Source organism: Chrysemys picta, chromosome 2 (genome assembly GCF_011386835.1).
Source record: "Chrysemys picta bellii isolate R12L10 chromosome 2, ASM1138683v2, whole genome shotgun sequence".
NCBI classification, from domain to species: Eukaryota; Metazoa; Chordata; order Testudines; family Emydidae; genus Chrysemys; species Chrysemys picta.
The window spans coordinates 209765475-209781752 of NC_088792.1; the positions used below are offsets into that span (position 1 = coordinate 209765475).

The 16278-nt window shown below is 44.0% G+C and overlaps 1 protein-coding gene across 17 annotated transcripts in view; it reads left to right on the forward strand.

The window, feature by feature from the left end:
• Positions 1–16278, forward strand: part of GREB1L (GREB1 like retinoic acid receptor coactivator) — a 214248-nt gene that overhangs the window by 165931 nt on the left and 32039 nt on the right. For 16 of the 17 annotated variants that reach the window (XM_065582068.1, XM_065582066.1, XM_008178656.4 and 13 more), the window contains 4 exons: positions 2616–2796; positions 4839–5031; positions 7011–7144; positions 8950–9289. In XM_065582068.1, coding sequence (XP_065438140.1) covers positions 2616–2796; positions 4839–5031; positions 7011–7144; positions 8950–9289 — 848 coding nt within the window. The remainder of the gene's footprint in view (positions 1–2615; positions 2797–4838; positions 5032–7010; positions 7145–8949; positions 9290–16278) is intronic. The other variant, XM_065582073.1, reaches the window with a different exon arrangement.

Here is a 16278-nt window from a genome sequence, read left to right on the forward strand (position 1 = left end):
CTGTGGCCAGAGCTGCTGCTTCTCTCAGGAGCTGGATGCCATACTTGGCAGTGATCCACCTCCACCACCAAGGACCCTTCGGAGGGGCTGGAGGCATCAGACAGTGGACCTAACCCTGAGGACAAGGTTGTGGATGAGGAGGTGGAATTGGAGGATGTTGTGGAGCCCACGAAAGGGTCGTGTGATGTTGTGGTGAGTCAGTAACTCTCTTCCAGTCCGGAGGGATCTAGTGCATTCCAGAACTCCGTCTTCGGTGAGCATAATGCAGGAGAGGAGACCGCTGGTAAGTGATCTTTTTGAGTTGATGCTATTTGGTTATATGATGTACAGCTGTCCTTTGCTCTGTATACTGTAGAGGTGGGTGAATGGATAGAAATGTGCAAGACTAGCTGTGTTTTAGTGTTCTTCACATTCCCCTGTGCAGCTAAGCAGTGCAGCAGAACAGTGTGTTGATGCACACCAAGATTTCAGAGGAATCCTCCAGAGAAATCTTTAGAAAACTTTCCTGGAGGAACTCGGCAATCACTTGTGCAGGGACCAAAGTGGCACACAGGCGAGCAGCATAGGGACCAGGTCTGAAGCTGCACGCATGCAGGAGATGCACCCTTTCATCCTTGCTTACCCTCAGGAGTGAGATATTGGCTTCAAAATGGTGGTAGAATTTACAATATTGTCCCGTTGCCTTCACTGATCCCCTGAAAACATCACCTATATCCTTTGCCCCATCTTAAACACCTGGGCCGAACTCACCATGTTTAGGGTGTTCACTGAGATGTGTGCATGCCAAGGGACAGTGAGAAAGTGATTAGTATGTTAAAAGAGGTATATTTTATTATAATGATTCAATGCTGTACGTGAACTAACAATCATGCGTCTATGTATTGCTTCTTGTGCTTCTGCAGATGTGGCCTTCAGGGGAACCTCCTACACACTGGAGAAGTGCCTCTGCCAGATGAGAAAGCAACCAAGGCAGAGCAAGGAGGACATGTTCCAAGAGGTGATCCAATCCTCTGAGTCAGAAAAAAAGAGAACACAAGGAGTTAAGAGAAATGGAAAGGCGGGACAGAAAGGACAGTGAGGAGCACATTATAAAGGCCCAGGAGCAGATGATGAGTGATGGAAGAGCAAACAGAGATGTTGAAGTCCCTAATCACGCTCCAGGCAGAACAAATGCATGCTCGCCCACCTCTGCAGCCAAATCAGAACTGTTTCCCCTGTTCTCCCCAAACTCTTCCCGCACATTCCTTGCAACTTCCTGGAACATCTTGGTATCCCATTCACTCCACCCCTTAGGACAACTTCCAAAATGATAGCTGGATTTACTCACAGCTATGACAGCCTCCCCTGCCCAAAACTGCTATCTCCCTACACCAACTGTTTTATGTGTGTTAAATAAAAACAAACTCTCTGAAAGATAACCAATCTTTATTTGTGTCCTACACATAGTGATTGCTGCTGGTATTAAAACATACATGCATTTTAATAATTTGCTTACTACAAATCCCACTCAGGAATCATCACAAGTTTTAGGCAAAATAAGAAAACAGAAATTAATGAAGCATGGCAGATTGCTTTATAGAAATACACATTACTGGAGCTCATTATCAAAATGTTGCCTCAAAGCCTCCCTGAGTCAAATTGCCCACCGTTGTGCCCCTCTAATAGCCCTGGTATCTGGCTGCTCAAAATCAGCAACCAGGTGATCTGCCTCAGCGCTCCACCCCTAGGGAAACTTTTCATTCCTAGCCTCACAAAGATTCAGGAGTGTGCAGCAGGCTCCTGTGACCATGGGGAATGCTTTCCTCATTAAGATTTTTTTAATCTGCCAAACGTACAATCCATGGTCATTCTGCATCTTCTCAGCCTATTGTTGAAGTGCTCCGTGCTGCTGTCCCTTTACCCACTTCTACAGTATACAGAGCAAAGGACAGCGGTACATCATATAACCAAGCAGCATCAACTCAAAAAGATCACTTACCAGGGGTCTCCTCTCCTGCATCATGCTCACTGGAGATGGAGTGCTGGGATGGGCTAGACCCCTCCGGAGTGGAAAAGAATTCCTGACTCACCGCAACACTGCATGACCCTTTTGTGGGCTCCACAAATGTCCTTCAACTCCACCTCCTCGTCCACAACTTTGTCCTCAGGGTTAGGTCCACTGTCCACTGCCTCCAGCCCCTCCGAAGTGTCCTGGGTGGTGGAGGTAGGATCACCGCCAAGGATGGTGTCCAGCTCCTGATAGAAGTGGCAGCTCTTGGGTGCAGCACTGGAGTGACGGTTTGCCTCTCTTGCCTTCTGGTACGTCTGCCTTAGCCCCTTTATCTTCACTTGGCACTGCACCATGTCCCATTCATAGCTCTTCTCACAAAACCCACAGGAAATCTGCCCATAGGTTGATATGACTTTTCCACAAAAAACTCTCTGCCTCTCATCAAGGTGATTTTATTTTATTGGCAAAACAGGAGAGTTCAGTCGGCAAAAGTAGCACAATAGTGTGTACATATCTCCACTGTTCTGTCGACAAAAAGCAACTTTTGTTGACGACACTCTGTAGTGTAGACAAGGCCTTATTTGTAGATAAAGGCAAAGGAATTTTCTTTTTTTCTTTTTGGAAGGTGTTCTTGTTGACTTGGGTCTAGAAGAGAATGGGACAGCCTATCAGAGAGCTGAGAAATATGTAGTACGGCTAGACAATGAGATCCAAACAAAGTTTGAAGTTTTTATGAGACGGGTGAAGCAGAATCCATACACCTTGTTTGTGCTGGTTCACGACAATGCCCATGTAGATTTAACAAGGTAAGTGCTTCACAATAGCAAGGCAAAAATTTATTCTACTGTATATTAATACTCAGGATTTTTAATAAAACAAAATTATGATCTCAGACTGATGCTTCCTTGTGCCCCAGCCATTCAAACATTCATAAACAGAAGTCATCATCTTTGTCCATCCTAGATATTTCTTAAAACTATCATTCAGATTCGATGTGAGGTGGGGTCAACTTTAGATTTTTAAATCCTTAGCAAGAATGCTCCTAGGGATCCCTCTGTCATCCTTTTCCCTTTTCTCTGCATAGCCATTCTCATCCAACTTCTCATGTCTTTCCCAGTTCCATTTCTTTCTCATCTGTAACTGAGCAGAGTAGAAGAGACTGATAATCCTCCTTCCCTCCCCCCCATCCTACCTTTAGCCACAAACCAATACTCTAGAACAAAGGAAAGGGCGAGTTCTCCCACCACCATCAAATCAGATCATCAGGGAGGAAACGGGTCTCCATTCTTCTACCTGTACATCACTGCACAAACTAACGACTTACTGTAATGCCCAGTGGCCAGGGCAGGCTTAGGGGTCAATCCAGAGCAGTAGTCTAGTGTGCCTGGGTGGTCAGGTAGCCGGCAGGTCAGTCTGTATTAGAGGCAGTCTGGGGCAATGGTCAGAGTTCTTGGATGGGTCAGCAGCTGGAAAATCCAATCCATGGGGCTGCGTCAGTGGGTTGGGAAGGTGAGATCAGATGAGGTGGTGAGGCAGAAGGGGAAGTGAAGCAAGGCAAGGTGATCTGGTGAGCAACCAGTTGGCACTAGTCTATTGCTTAGACAGCTGCTTCTTCCTCTGTATAGGTCGGGTACACAATAAGAGTGCTGCCTGTTCATCCAATCAGAGGTTTGGGATGTGACTCCTTTGGGCTTGTAGGCCTTTACTATAAAGGCTGTTGGTCGCGGGAACCTGTTTAGGACATCGCTGTGGTATAGCAGCTAAGGCTGCTACTTAAGGACTTGCTGGGCCTGGGTTCAGTACCAAGGTCCTGACATACCCAAATCTTCCCCATGTTAGTGAGCACAGTAGTTAATGTTGTTTAAGCCTGAGTATTTTTGTTTTGTTTTTATTTGAGTAGCCTTACAGAAAATATAACTATTTGCCTCAGAGAGATAATGAGGGTCATTTGTTTTCTCTTCCTTTAAATACAACCCTGGTTACTTTAAGGTGAGAATTCTTAATATCAAAACAATGATAAAGCATCATGAGCATGGAGGGTAAGTGTCAATGTTTAATCTGAGTGGCACAAAACACAGAGACTTTCTCTCCATGTGAAGTCCCGTCATCACATGTCTTTTGGGAAATGACGGCTATAAATTATACTGCCTTGCTCCATGCAAGAATCATCAAAAATTCTTACTTGCATAAAGACAGAGAGAATTTGACCCATGAGAGCAAAATATATTCCTTCTTGTTTCACTGCTCAAGTATCCAGGTACAGTCTGTATGGTTTGGGGACACATTCGGACTGTAGAATTCTAGTAAACAAAATGCACTCTGTTATTTTTTTTCTCAAAACCAAATTAGTATTATATTTTTATTGTGGTGCCAAATATGGAATTCTCCTATATCCTGTAGGTTTGTTGAGACAAGTGAGTGTTATGTCCACCTACCAGCAAGTGGAGACAGGAAATCAAACACATTTTATGCCCTCAAAGTCCCATATATAAGGACTGTTTCTGGTTGAGCAATCCAGTTAATTTTTGTCCCTGCTCCCCCACCTCTCTGCCCCCTCCCCATTCATGTAACAGCCCAGTCCAGCTGAGACACGTCCTTCTCTTTTTAGCTTGTTTTTAACTTTTTCCTATGTTCTAATCCTTTAAATTGGCAGACTGATTTAGTTGCTTCCCAGTGGGGGACTTCGCTCCATTATTTCTCCCGCACTCTTGGGCTTCTCTATATAGAACACCTTTTCAGAGTCTGATGACCTGGGGCTTTTGGGTCCCTGTTCATCTAGAGATTTTAATGTTACCAGTTGAATCTGAAGGCGACAATAAAGCCGTTCTGTGTGTTTTTATTTCCACAGTGCCATCTCAAGTTCTCTAACACATGGTGAACCCAGTCATGGACTGGCTGATAGAGTTATTAACTGCAGAGAAGTCACTGAAGCTTTCAATCTCCTGGTCCTCCAAGTCAGCTCTTTCCCCTATGCCCTGCAGACACAGCAGTCCAGAATAAGCTCCAACAATGAGGTACATTGGATACAATTTGACAATATGGTAAGTGTGTAACTGTTAAGCTAAGAGTTGTAGTATACTCTTACATTTGCCACATTCTAGAATGTGTAACCCAGGGCTTGTCTTCACTACCCGCCTGGATCGGCGGGTAGAAATTGATCTCTCGGGGATGGAATTATCGCGTCTCGTCGGGACGCAACAATCGATCCCCAAATCGACGCGCGTACTCCACCAGCCCAGGGAGGAGTAAGCGCTGTCGACGGGGGAGCCGTGGCCGTCGATTTGCCGCCATCCTCACAGCGGGGTACGTCGGATCGGATACGTCGAATTCAGCTACACTATTCGCGTAGCTGAATTTGCATATCTTAAATCGATCCCCCCTCCCCCTCCCCGTGTCGACCTAGCCTCAGATACATAAACAGAAACCTGTGGAGAAATCTCTTTTCCATGCTGGAAATTGTTGACTACCTGAAGTTATAGTGGAGTCCCAGCCTTTTTCTCCTTGGGGCCATCGGAGGCCGAGGTGGCACTGATATTTAGACTTAGAAACAGAACATTTTCCTTTGCCCCGATAAAGGTCGATTACAGGGATGAGCAAACTCTGAGTTTGAAATTTGTTGAACCTCCTGAACTAATTTTAGGTATAAAAAGGCTGGCAGATCTAATATTTTGGTGAACCTTATACACTATAGGTATGGCCTATACTGCACTATACCCTTTTATTATTATTCTGGATCCATGTACATAATGATAAATTCCTATATATTAATTACACTGTACCTGCATTGCATGAGAAATAACTGCAGTGCATTTACATCCGTAAATGCTCAGTGTATACTCATTACATAGTTCTGTCACTTGAAAAATACCAATATTACAGACCTATATAAGCTAAGAATATGTATTTCTTAGGCCAGGTCTACACTACAGACCTATATTGGTATAAATACATCACTTAGGGGTGTCAGAAAACCGACCTAACCCTCAGTGTAGACAGCACTATGTCAGTGGGAGAGCTTCTCCCATCAACATAGCTATTGCCTCTGAGGGCGGTGGATTGACTATGCTGACTGGAGAAGCTTTCCTGGCGGCGTAGTAGCATCTTTGCTAAAGCACTAGAGTGGCTCAGCTGCACAGGTGCAGGTGTAGCACTGTACGTGAAGGAAAGCCCTTAGTTATTAGAGCTGAATGACCACCAGTAGGCCAATGATAATGTGAGTTTAAAGCAAATTGATTTTGCCCATAACCAATCTATAGTCATGACACTAGTGCTTACTATTAATGTCATCCTAGTATCCTGCCCTTGTATGCAGGCAATCACCATAATGCTAGTAAGTAATGCTTATATCAGGGAGACTTCCTGACATTAGCTCTTTTGGGAGGAACTGTATCTAGAATTAAAACTAAAAGCACCTTAAAGGGGAAAAAAATACAAAAGACAGCAGCCCATGATTAAGCTTGTTTTGTAATAGGTAAGTCATCCCTGATCCCATAGGAACACAGGAATGTCCATACAGGATCAGGCCCAGGGTCCATCTAGTCCATTATCCTGTCTCTAACACTGGCCAGCACCAGGTCCTTCAGAGAAGGTGTAAGAACCCCCCAGTAGACATAGGTGGGATAATCTTCCCCCTCATTTCATCTTATGCTGATCTCTAATAAATACTGGCTTAAGCCCTGTTCATGAGGGTTAATATCCCCTCCAAAATTTGTATTAGCATTAATTATGATCATTCTGAATATTCTTTTAATCCATAATATTAAATCCCAAGTATTTCCTGCTAAGTCTAGGAATAATGTTCTGGAAAAATTTGTGTGTGTCTCTCTGTCTAACAAACTTAATCAAATGTTAAATTAGCAGCAAATATTTAACATCTTGTTTTCGATGGAAGAAGTCATTACTGGGAAGAATGAAAATCAAAGATATTTTCTCAGGAAAAATACTTTCTGTTTCATAATACAGGATAAATGTAAATTGTCTCTAACTTTCTTTATGTTTGTGATATCTTTGTTTGGAACAGGAGGAAATAGGCAGTGAGGAGAAGCTGTATTTTGGCTTGAATGAATACAGCAAATCTCTACAATGGGGAATCACTAGTCCTCTGCTGAGATGTGATGAAAACTTTGAAAAAATGGTGAACACACTCTTAGAAAGGTAAATAATAAGAATTTTGAATTGTGCCTAACTATGACCCAAGCTTACATGTCATATCACAAAAGGACAGAGACACAATGTCACAGTGTAACTGGTTATCAAGAAATGGTTAGGTAGCATTCTGAACAAACACTTTAATTTGTTAATTGGATATCTTTTAAGTGCCATATATTAAAAACTGGCTGCCTCACTTCCCCCTCTTGCCTCAAAAATTTACAAATGCAAATGTGAGTGCAATTTAGCTGTCCAATTTTGAAAATTTAGTCTTATAATTGGTATTCAGTCACTCTGTCATAAATGGAATTGGATCAATGTGCAACACTAGGTATTTGGTAGAAGGATCGAAGTTCACACAGATATTTTCTTCATATTCTTCAATTTTATCTAGTGTAATCCTCTAGGAAGTTAGAATAATGGATCCTGTTTGAAGTTTGCGTTGTCTCACCACTCTTACATGTGCATAACCTGGAATAAACCAAATGTAGACGTTATAACTTTTTTGACATTTCAGTTACAGGGTTCTGAAAATGCACCAATTACTTAAATGCATTTTGGCTTAAGAATGATGCTTTTGGAATTTGGACAGCCCCTTGATACTGGAATTCCAGGAGTTTGTTCCATTTTTTTATTTTGTAATGAATTTAATGATTGTGTCAGATTGATAGCCTTACAAACTGAAGTCCTCTGCTTATCCAGGTAATCGATATGGCATAAGCAGTGTGGTCCAGGCTTGCCCACTCTGTTTTACCATTTTGCCTTAGTCCTGATCTAGAAGGCTGAGTGGGTCATTCATTTTCTATGCTGTGGCTTCTCTGCAGAGAGTGACAAGAAGTTTGCCAGATGTGGACACTGTCCACTAGCAAATGAACTGAGAATTTCAATAAATTTCATATGGGTCACAGAACGGCCTCTTTATGGTGACAACTTTTGGTGTTTGCTAACCAGGACCTGACTGGCAATGGCTCCATATTCCCTTATAGAGAACAAAGCAATCCAGTTCCACAGGGCCAAGGCTGGATGTGTTGTAACATATAGATAAGAGAAGCTAAGTGCAGGAACTAAGGCAGTACTATCATTTTCAACACTGCTGATCTCATCAATGCAGCATGCTGTCTGTATATGTTGTCATTTGTGATTGTTCAAACCAACTTTTATTCCTATTACATTTCCATGTTTATTAAATATAGTAGTAGATTGTTACAATGACTAGACGTAGGATGGTTTTCTTTTAGTTCAGTAGGTTTTCACTTTTACTCAGTATTTGGTCCTACTTGTTTGGATTTATAGTCACTGAATTTAGCTCCAACATGAGAAAAAGACTGTTATCATTTTGCTTGCAAGCCAAACTGTTAGTTTGCCCTTGGCTGAGATCCAACAAAGTGTGCAACATTGTTAAGTCTAGTCTTTTTGTGAGTGGTGTAAGTTTATATTCCCCCACCCCCACGCCCCGCCTTAAAACTTCTTTCTTCCACAAAACTTGATAGAAGAAAAAAAAAACCTTGGACAGTTAAGTGAGACTGGATCAACAGCTTGTGCTATATGTGTTTGTCCTGATACTAACAGTGTCTGAATTAGACTGTGCCTTCTTCTGTAGTTGTACATGACATGTATGCCTCTAAAAATAGCATAATGCACTTACCACTCATAATCGTTAATAGAAGTTGAGGATTTCAGTATTTATGTACTACACATAAAATGAGCTCCTTTTTCTTGCCATCCAGGCCTGCCTAAGTCAGAGCTGACGTTCATGTGATCATTTTATTGAACATATTTACTGACCAACATATAACTGTGTTCCTCTGAAGGTACCCCAGGCTGCACAGCATGGTGATTCGCTGCTACCTTCTTATTCAGCAGTATTCTGAAGCCCTGATGGCTCTCACAACCATGGCCTCCCTTAGAGACCACAGCACCCCCGAGACACTCAGCATAATGGATGACCTCATCACTTCACCAGGAAAGAATAGGAATGGTTGTGGCCATATGCTTATCATTAGAGTTCCCTCCGTGCAGTTAGCAATGCTAGCAAGAGAGAGGTTACAAGAAGTGAGAGACAAATTAGGTCTGCAGTATCGTTTTGAGATCCTTCTTGGGAACCCAGCTTCAGAATTTACTGTTGCTAAGCACTTTGTGACACGATTAAAGGTTAGTAGGAATTAAATGTTTCTGTGCAAGATTGTAACTTGTATAAATGATGTCGTACAGATTAAAGCCCTGTCAGGGACTAATTTTTAATCCCATCCCTCCACGTAATACCTTCTCCCACCCACTCCCACATAGTTTGTTGAATTTTTATCTAATTCCCGCAACTATGGCAGTGGGATCTGTGGGATCCCAGTCCCACTGCAGGGCTCTAGTCAAAATCTTGTGTGTACCTACACATTTATGGACATATGTGTTAGTTCTTACATGGAAAAGGGGCATATTTAATATGGTTCGTTCGGTGTGGGTGTAGTCTACTTTTGGTCATCATAACCATTTTAGGGTGCAGGAAAAAATATTAAGTTGTTGTTGGTCCTAGAAGTAAAAGCTAGCATGTTATCTAACTTTTCCAAGTTGAATAACAAACTGTATGAAACAATCTTCATTAAAAACCAGATAGGTTACTTCCTTGACTCTCTGAGAGACGAGCTTAAATCCCACTATGTGAACTAATTCTGTTGTGTCCATTTATGTGTCATCTACTCTGTCCTTAAAACTGTTGTCTATCCTGCCTATAGCTGGTAAAGTATTCTGATAGGCAAAGAATTAATTCTTTTCTCAGTCCATTGCACGACAAAGGCCTCTTCTTTGCAACTTGATGTTCACCACACGAAAAACGTTGGTTAGGACCTTGATTTCTTTAGCTAGTATGTATTTGCGAGTACAGGACACTGTTTAGCTACTACATATTTACAAGTGCATGATGCTACTAGCAAAGTCTATCTCCCACACTGACTTTACCACCCATATTGAAACTACCAGAGAGTGACTACCTTTTATAGAATAGTAGGTATTAAAGTGGAAAGGAATTTCCTAGTTATCCTGTCTGAGTCCCTGCTTTAAGCTCAAAGATTCTTCTTCTGACTTGTTTTATTTTCAAGACATTCAGTGATACACAGTATAGGGGGTGGTCACCTGCTCCTGGCCTGAAAGGGTTAACAACAGCCCTGGGAGAGAGCTGTGGCAGGGGAAAAAGCTGGGCTGATTGGGGAAGCAGCCGCAGCTGGGCCACACCCCAATCAGGCCACAGCTGGCCTGTATAAAAAGTCTGTGAGCCAGAGGCCAAACAGTCTCTCTGCATTCAGAGAGAGAAGGGCCTGGCTGCAGGGAGCTAGAGATAGGGTACCTGAGTGGAGCAGGGCTGGGGAAAGGCAGAGGAGCAGGGGAGCTCCAGCCTGGAAAGTCCCAGGCTGCGGCCTAGCATTAGGCCAACAGGTACTGGGGGTTGCAGAGGGCAGCCCAGGGGTAGGCACAGGCAGCAGGTCCAAACCCAACCTTGTCTGTGATGCGTGGCTGATACTGCAGTCTGCCCCAGGGAGTCGGGCCAGATGGTGACTGGCAGTAGCCTTACACTGAGGCGAGGTGGGGTTAGTGGGTGGGGGTTCCCCTGGGAGGGGGAGACCCAGAACTGTGGGGGTACTGCCAGGGGGCAGAACCCAGAAAAAGGGGCACCGGGGTCCTGGGAGGGATACGGGGCCAGTGGCAAAGGCGGATCACCAGCCTGCAGGGGGCGCTCCAGGACACTGGAAGAGCTAATTCCCATGGACGACCAGCAGGAGGCGCCGCAGCGGTGAGTCCGCACGGTTACACACAGCCATATACAATTGGATCCTAAGGACCACATTTGCCATTCTAGCCAAGTTGCTCTTGGCACACGAAGAGAAACCGGGAGTAAAGGTGGCTTTAAACACTCAGCCTGCTTTAACCTGTGCCTGGCTGCAACAGCCTTTTTGAGGGGCTGTTCTTGAGAAAAAATTAGCAGAAGTGTATTTCATGCTAGTTGCAACCTTTACCTTTCACAATACATTCCCAACAGCTGCAATGGGGACAACGTAGGGCTGCTTCAGTAGCTCAGTGCCACCCAGGGAACACCCTTATGCCAGGGTATTTCCTAGAGGCTGGTTCTACCCCCTTTAAAACCCTGTAATACCAATCCTACAAAACCTGTGTCATGGGAATTCTCTGTTGGTCCATTGCCATTTATTTATAGCCCTGTGTGCCATAGCAGCATATGGGCCTCAGTAGGAATCAAAAGCAAAACTGCTAATTTGGCAGCTGATGCTTGGGGAATACTTGTAGCTGTATCAAATTGAGTGGAGAACCACAGTCAAGTGGAGAACAAAAAGACCAGGTTTGAGAACCTCCGAATGACTTTCTCACTCCTCTCCCACGTGGCGGAAGACAAAATGTCTTTGGAAGCCAACAAAACTTCAGGGCCTCAAATTTGTTTTCTTATTTCATGTTGGGTGCTTGGAAAAACCAGCACTGAAGTGTGCACATGAGGGCAGTAAACATGCACTCCCTCCACCTGCTCCCAAATCACTAACTCTAATTCATTCCAAACTTGAAGGCTATGTCTACACAGCAAAGAAAAACCTGGTGCTGGCCCATCCTGGCTGACTCAGGCTCATGGGGGTTGGGCTGCGGAGCTGTTTCATTGCTGGGTAGACTTCCAGGCCTGGGCTGGAGCCCAAGCTCTGGGACCTTCCCACTTCCCAGGGTCCTAGAGCCCAGGCTTCAGCCTGAGCCCAGACGTCTACAGGGCAATGAAACAGCCTCGCAGCCTGAGCCCGAGTCAGCTGGCACGGGCCAGTCGCAGGTGTCTAGTTGCTGCGTAGACATATCCTATCCTGGCTGGGGATATAAGAGATGGAGGTTGTTTCCCTGCCTGCCCCCATGTGTATGAATGCAGGGCTCCTGAGCACATCCCATTCACAGCCAAGCATTGTTGCTCCTCCCCCACTTTCCTCCTACACTAATTTGTCCATTGTTTGATTTTACATCAGTTGCAACATATATAAGTCTTTTAGCCATTTTGATATCACAGTCTCTTCTTTTCTTCTCCTTTACATCTTGATGTATCTTTCACGTGCCTTCTTCAGCATCTTTTTTCCCTTATTCTGTTTTTCTGTATTTAATAACTTTATTATTTTACACCTTTTCTTTCTAATACCATTCTTCTTTCTCTTCAGTTCCCTTGTTCTTTGCTGACTTTTCCTCTCTCCAACTTCATTTTGTTTCTCTCTTCATATTTGGTACTTCGCTCTTAAAATTATAATACAGAGAAAAGAAAAGGATTAATAAAGAAAAAAAAGAAGCAGATACCTTCTCCCTTTGTCCTCCACTCTGATGGTTGTCTCTCTCTTTCCCCCCTCCTCCCCGCGCGCAGACACTCTGGCTTCCCTGGTGTTTGTGGGGCGAGAGGAGGCAAGAAAGGGGGAGAAGAGAGATTGGAGAAAGTTCCTTAGGATATGTATATCTGCGCTTCCACAATATCTCACTCATTTCTGTTGGGGGGAGGGGGCAGGGAGAGGATCCTGTCTGTTGGGAGGCCTCAGTTCACAGTGGAGACGAGTGCGTTCTTTACTCCATCCTTGAGGAGAACTGTACGTGCAGGGGTCAGGGTGGGTCACCTCCCTGGCATCAGCGTGAGTGCTGTCTCACACCACTCATCTTCCCTCTGGTGGTGATCAGCTGTGCAGATGTGTTGGGTAGCTATCAAATGTAATGCCTAGTATTAGACAAAACAGTCCCCTGTGTATGTGAGATTTGAAACATCTTTCAGGTGAATGGTAAATTTCTTTGTTTACAGTCTCTCCTGCTGGTGAATGGTTGCTTCAGCAGTTAATAGTTTTCTAACACCTGCGGTCCATTCTTTGTCGTCTCTGAGGAGCTAGTCTGTGAGCATTCCCCAGAACTAGAGCATATTTCAGTAACAATCACATAGTAAAATGGCATCGCTCCATATGCAATGTTGATACACACATTTTAGCAGGACAATGATGTTCAGTAGATTGAGTTTCAAATGATACCTCACAAGGCGTACTATGTACAAAATATATCATAACCATATAAAAGTGGTGAACATGGGGCACAGGGTGTCAGAGTCCCATTCTCTCCAACTTTACTATAGAAGGTTCTCCTCATAGATGCCTCCATGTTTGGATGGGGTGCACACCTGGGTGAACACTTGGGTCAAGGCATATGGTCAGGAAATGAAGCCAATATGAACATAAACCAGCTCAAACTGAATGCAGTCCAGGAGGCTTCCAGACAGTTTCTCCCTTTCATACATTCTCGCCACAGTATTCTATATAAGCAAACAGGGAGGAGCAATCCACACCCTCTCTGTATAGAAGATGTAAAACTCTGGAACTGGTGTATTCAACATAAGATAACTCTGTCACACACTGGGAGTACACAATGCCCCAGGGGAGAGCTTCAGAAGGTGTTTCTCCCAGGACCACACGTGGGAGCGTCGTAACTCAGTGATGCAGACAGTATTCCATTTTTGGTGTCCCACAAGAACAGAATGTGTGAACTACTGCTCTAGAGGGCCTTGGGTCAGAACTCCATGGGAGTCGCTCTTCTGGTTCCCTGATTAGGCAATCAATGTACATCTTTCCCCCATCCCCTTATTACTTCAAGTCCTGAGGAAAATCTGGCAGGACATGGCATGGGTCATACCGATCGCTCCCAACTGGCCCTGGTACTGCTGGTTTCCGAGTCTCCTTAGTTGTCGGCCCATCCGAACATCACCTTCCAGACCTTTTGATGCAACACAAAGGCAGAATCAGTCAATTCAGTCCAGGCTCATTATAGCTGACAGCCTATTTGGATGGGCATCAAGCCTTGAGAGTGCATGTTTGAGAGATATCTAGGCTATTCTCAACAGTAGTAGAAAGGAGTCTACTAGAAAATTTTGTGCAGTCAAGTGGAAATTATTTTCTATCTGGGCTTATAATCACCACCCTTTTCCAGCAGAATCAGATGTCTTTGCTATCCTGGACTACCTTCTATCCCTAAAGGCCACAGGACTCTCTTTCCGCTCAGTGACTGCTTACTTGGCAGCTATCAGCACTGATCGATAACTGCTCCAGCTTTGCCTATCCTGTAATGATCCATTTCCACACAGGCTTCCTTCAGACATTTCCACCTGTAAGCAAAACCAGCTCCAATGTGGGACCTTTAATTTCGTTTTATCAGTGCTCACAAAAGCTCTGTTTGAACCATTGGCAACCTGCTTGCTATGCCATCTCTCCATAAGTCATCTTTTTAATAGCCACTGTGGAGAACTAGGAGCTCTTATGGCAGATCCACCATACACCGTCTTACACAAAGATAGCATCACATTAAGACTGCATCCTAAATTTATACCCAAAGTCATTTTGGACATTCTCCTCACTCAAACCATTAACTTACCTACCTTCTTTCTAAAACTACACACTTCTAATTAAGACATGTCTACCATCCGTGGACATTCGCAGAGCAGTGGCTTTCTGTCTGCAGAGAGCAAAACCATTCAGATAATTACCAAGGTTATTTGTTACAGCTACTACTCTCATCCATTCTGCTACGGTATCATCCCAAAAACTCTCTAAATGGATCTCTGGATACATCCTGCTGTGCTGTGAGATAGTAGCCAATACTAGCCCACCACAAGGTGTGAGAGCTCACTCTACCAGAGCCCATACAACTTCAATAGCCTCGTTGAAAGATGTTCCTTTTGGCAAAATCTGCAAAACTGCTACATGGAACTTGATGCGTACCTTTTCCAGACGTTATGCCATAGTTCAGGCCTCGGCAGCGGATGCTTGTCTGGGTACCACTCTAATTGTAAGTTTCCTACTTGTGCTCGCACTCACGTCCACAATAGATACGGTTCATCAGTCACCCAGAGTGGAACACACACAGGGACCAGCACTTGAAGAAGAAAGGGATGTTACTTACCTGTTTTGTAACCAGAGTTGTTTGAGATGTGTGGTCCCTATTTGTATTGCACCACCTGCCCTCCTTCCCCTCTGCTTGGGATCATGACTTGATTTGCGGTAGAGAAGGAACTGGAGAGGTGATTGGTTCACGTTGCCCCTTATGCCCTCAGATCAGAGCATTAAGAGGTGAGTGGCTCAGGTGCGAACCAATGAACACTGCTGAAAACTGATCTCGGGCACATGGTGCATATGTGTACCCAGAGTGGAATATAGATAGGGACCATGTATCTTGAAGAACTCTTGTTTACAGAACAGGTAAGTAGCCTTCTTTTGTGGGGGGGTGAGTGAGAAAGCAGCTTTGGGATATTGAGGTCCCTCTTTTAAGAGCTATGAGTGAAATTCTAGCTTCATCAAAGTCAATATGATCTTTGCCGTTGACTTCAATGGGATCAGGAAGGACCAGTTTGTGGAGTAGCTTTTAGTGGCACCAGCTTGGAGGGTCCTGTTAACTCTGCCCTTCCCCTAAGCATCAAGGTACCAGTGCTTAGCAGCACAGCACAGGATTGGCAGTAGCTGTGTGCTGGTGATCTGGTGCTACTCTTGTTACTACTTATATCACTTTTCAGTCCTAGCCTCAGTGATTTGGTCTGCTCTTTGATTTCTCACTTTGGAAGGAAACAAACCAAACAAAGCCCAAAAATGTAAACCCATTGGATTTGATCTTGTTGGTGAGGTTTTTAAGCCAGATGGTGTTGCATTCCTTTCCCTGGTCCCAGTTTCCAGTGATCTTTCCTGCACTTTCTCAGAAATCTCAAAAGTTGGTTATGTGCTACAGGGTAAATACATCTCCTTGCTCTATACATCTGTGAATCCCGCTGAATAGGACAGTACATGGTAGTACGTTCAGCCTGCTAACTGAGCTAATACAGTGAGGTGGGTAGGTAGTCAGAACAATTTGTATTGTTTCCAAAAATATGCTACATGGAGGGTGCAGAAAGCAGCAGGCTGATGGGATAGGGAAAGTAAATAGAACTAGAGTAGAAGAAATGTGCTACCCCTAGTCCTGAGGGGAAAAAATTAGTCATAGGTTTTTCACAGTGGAAAATTTTAAAAAGCAGGACATCATACTGAGTCATTGATCTGCTATAGAGTGTTTCCTTTTTAAGCCTGTTCTTTTTGCCTGAGAAGAAATGACTCATAATACATGACATTTGCGAAGGA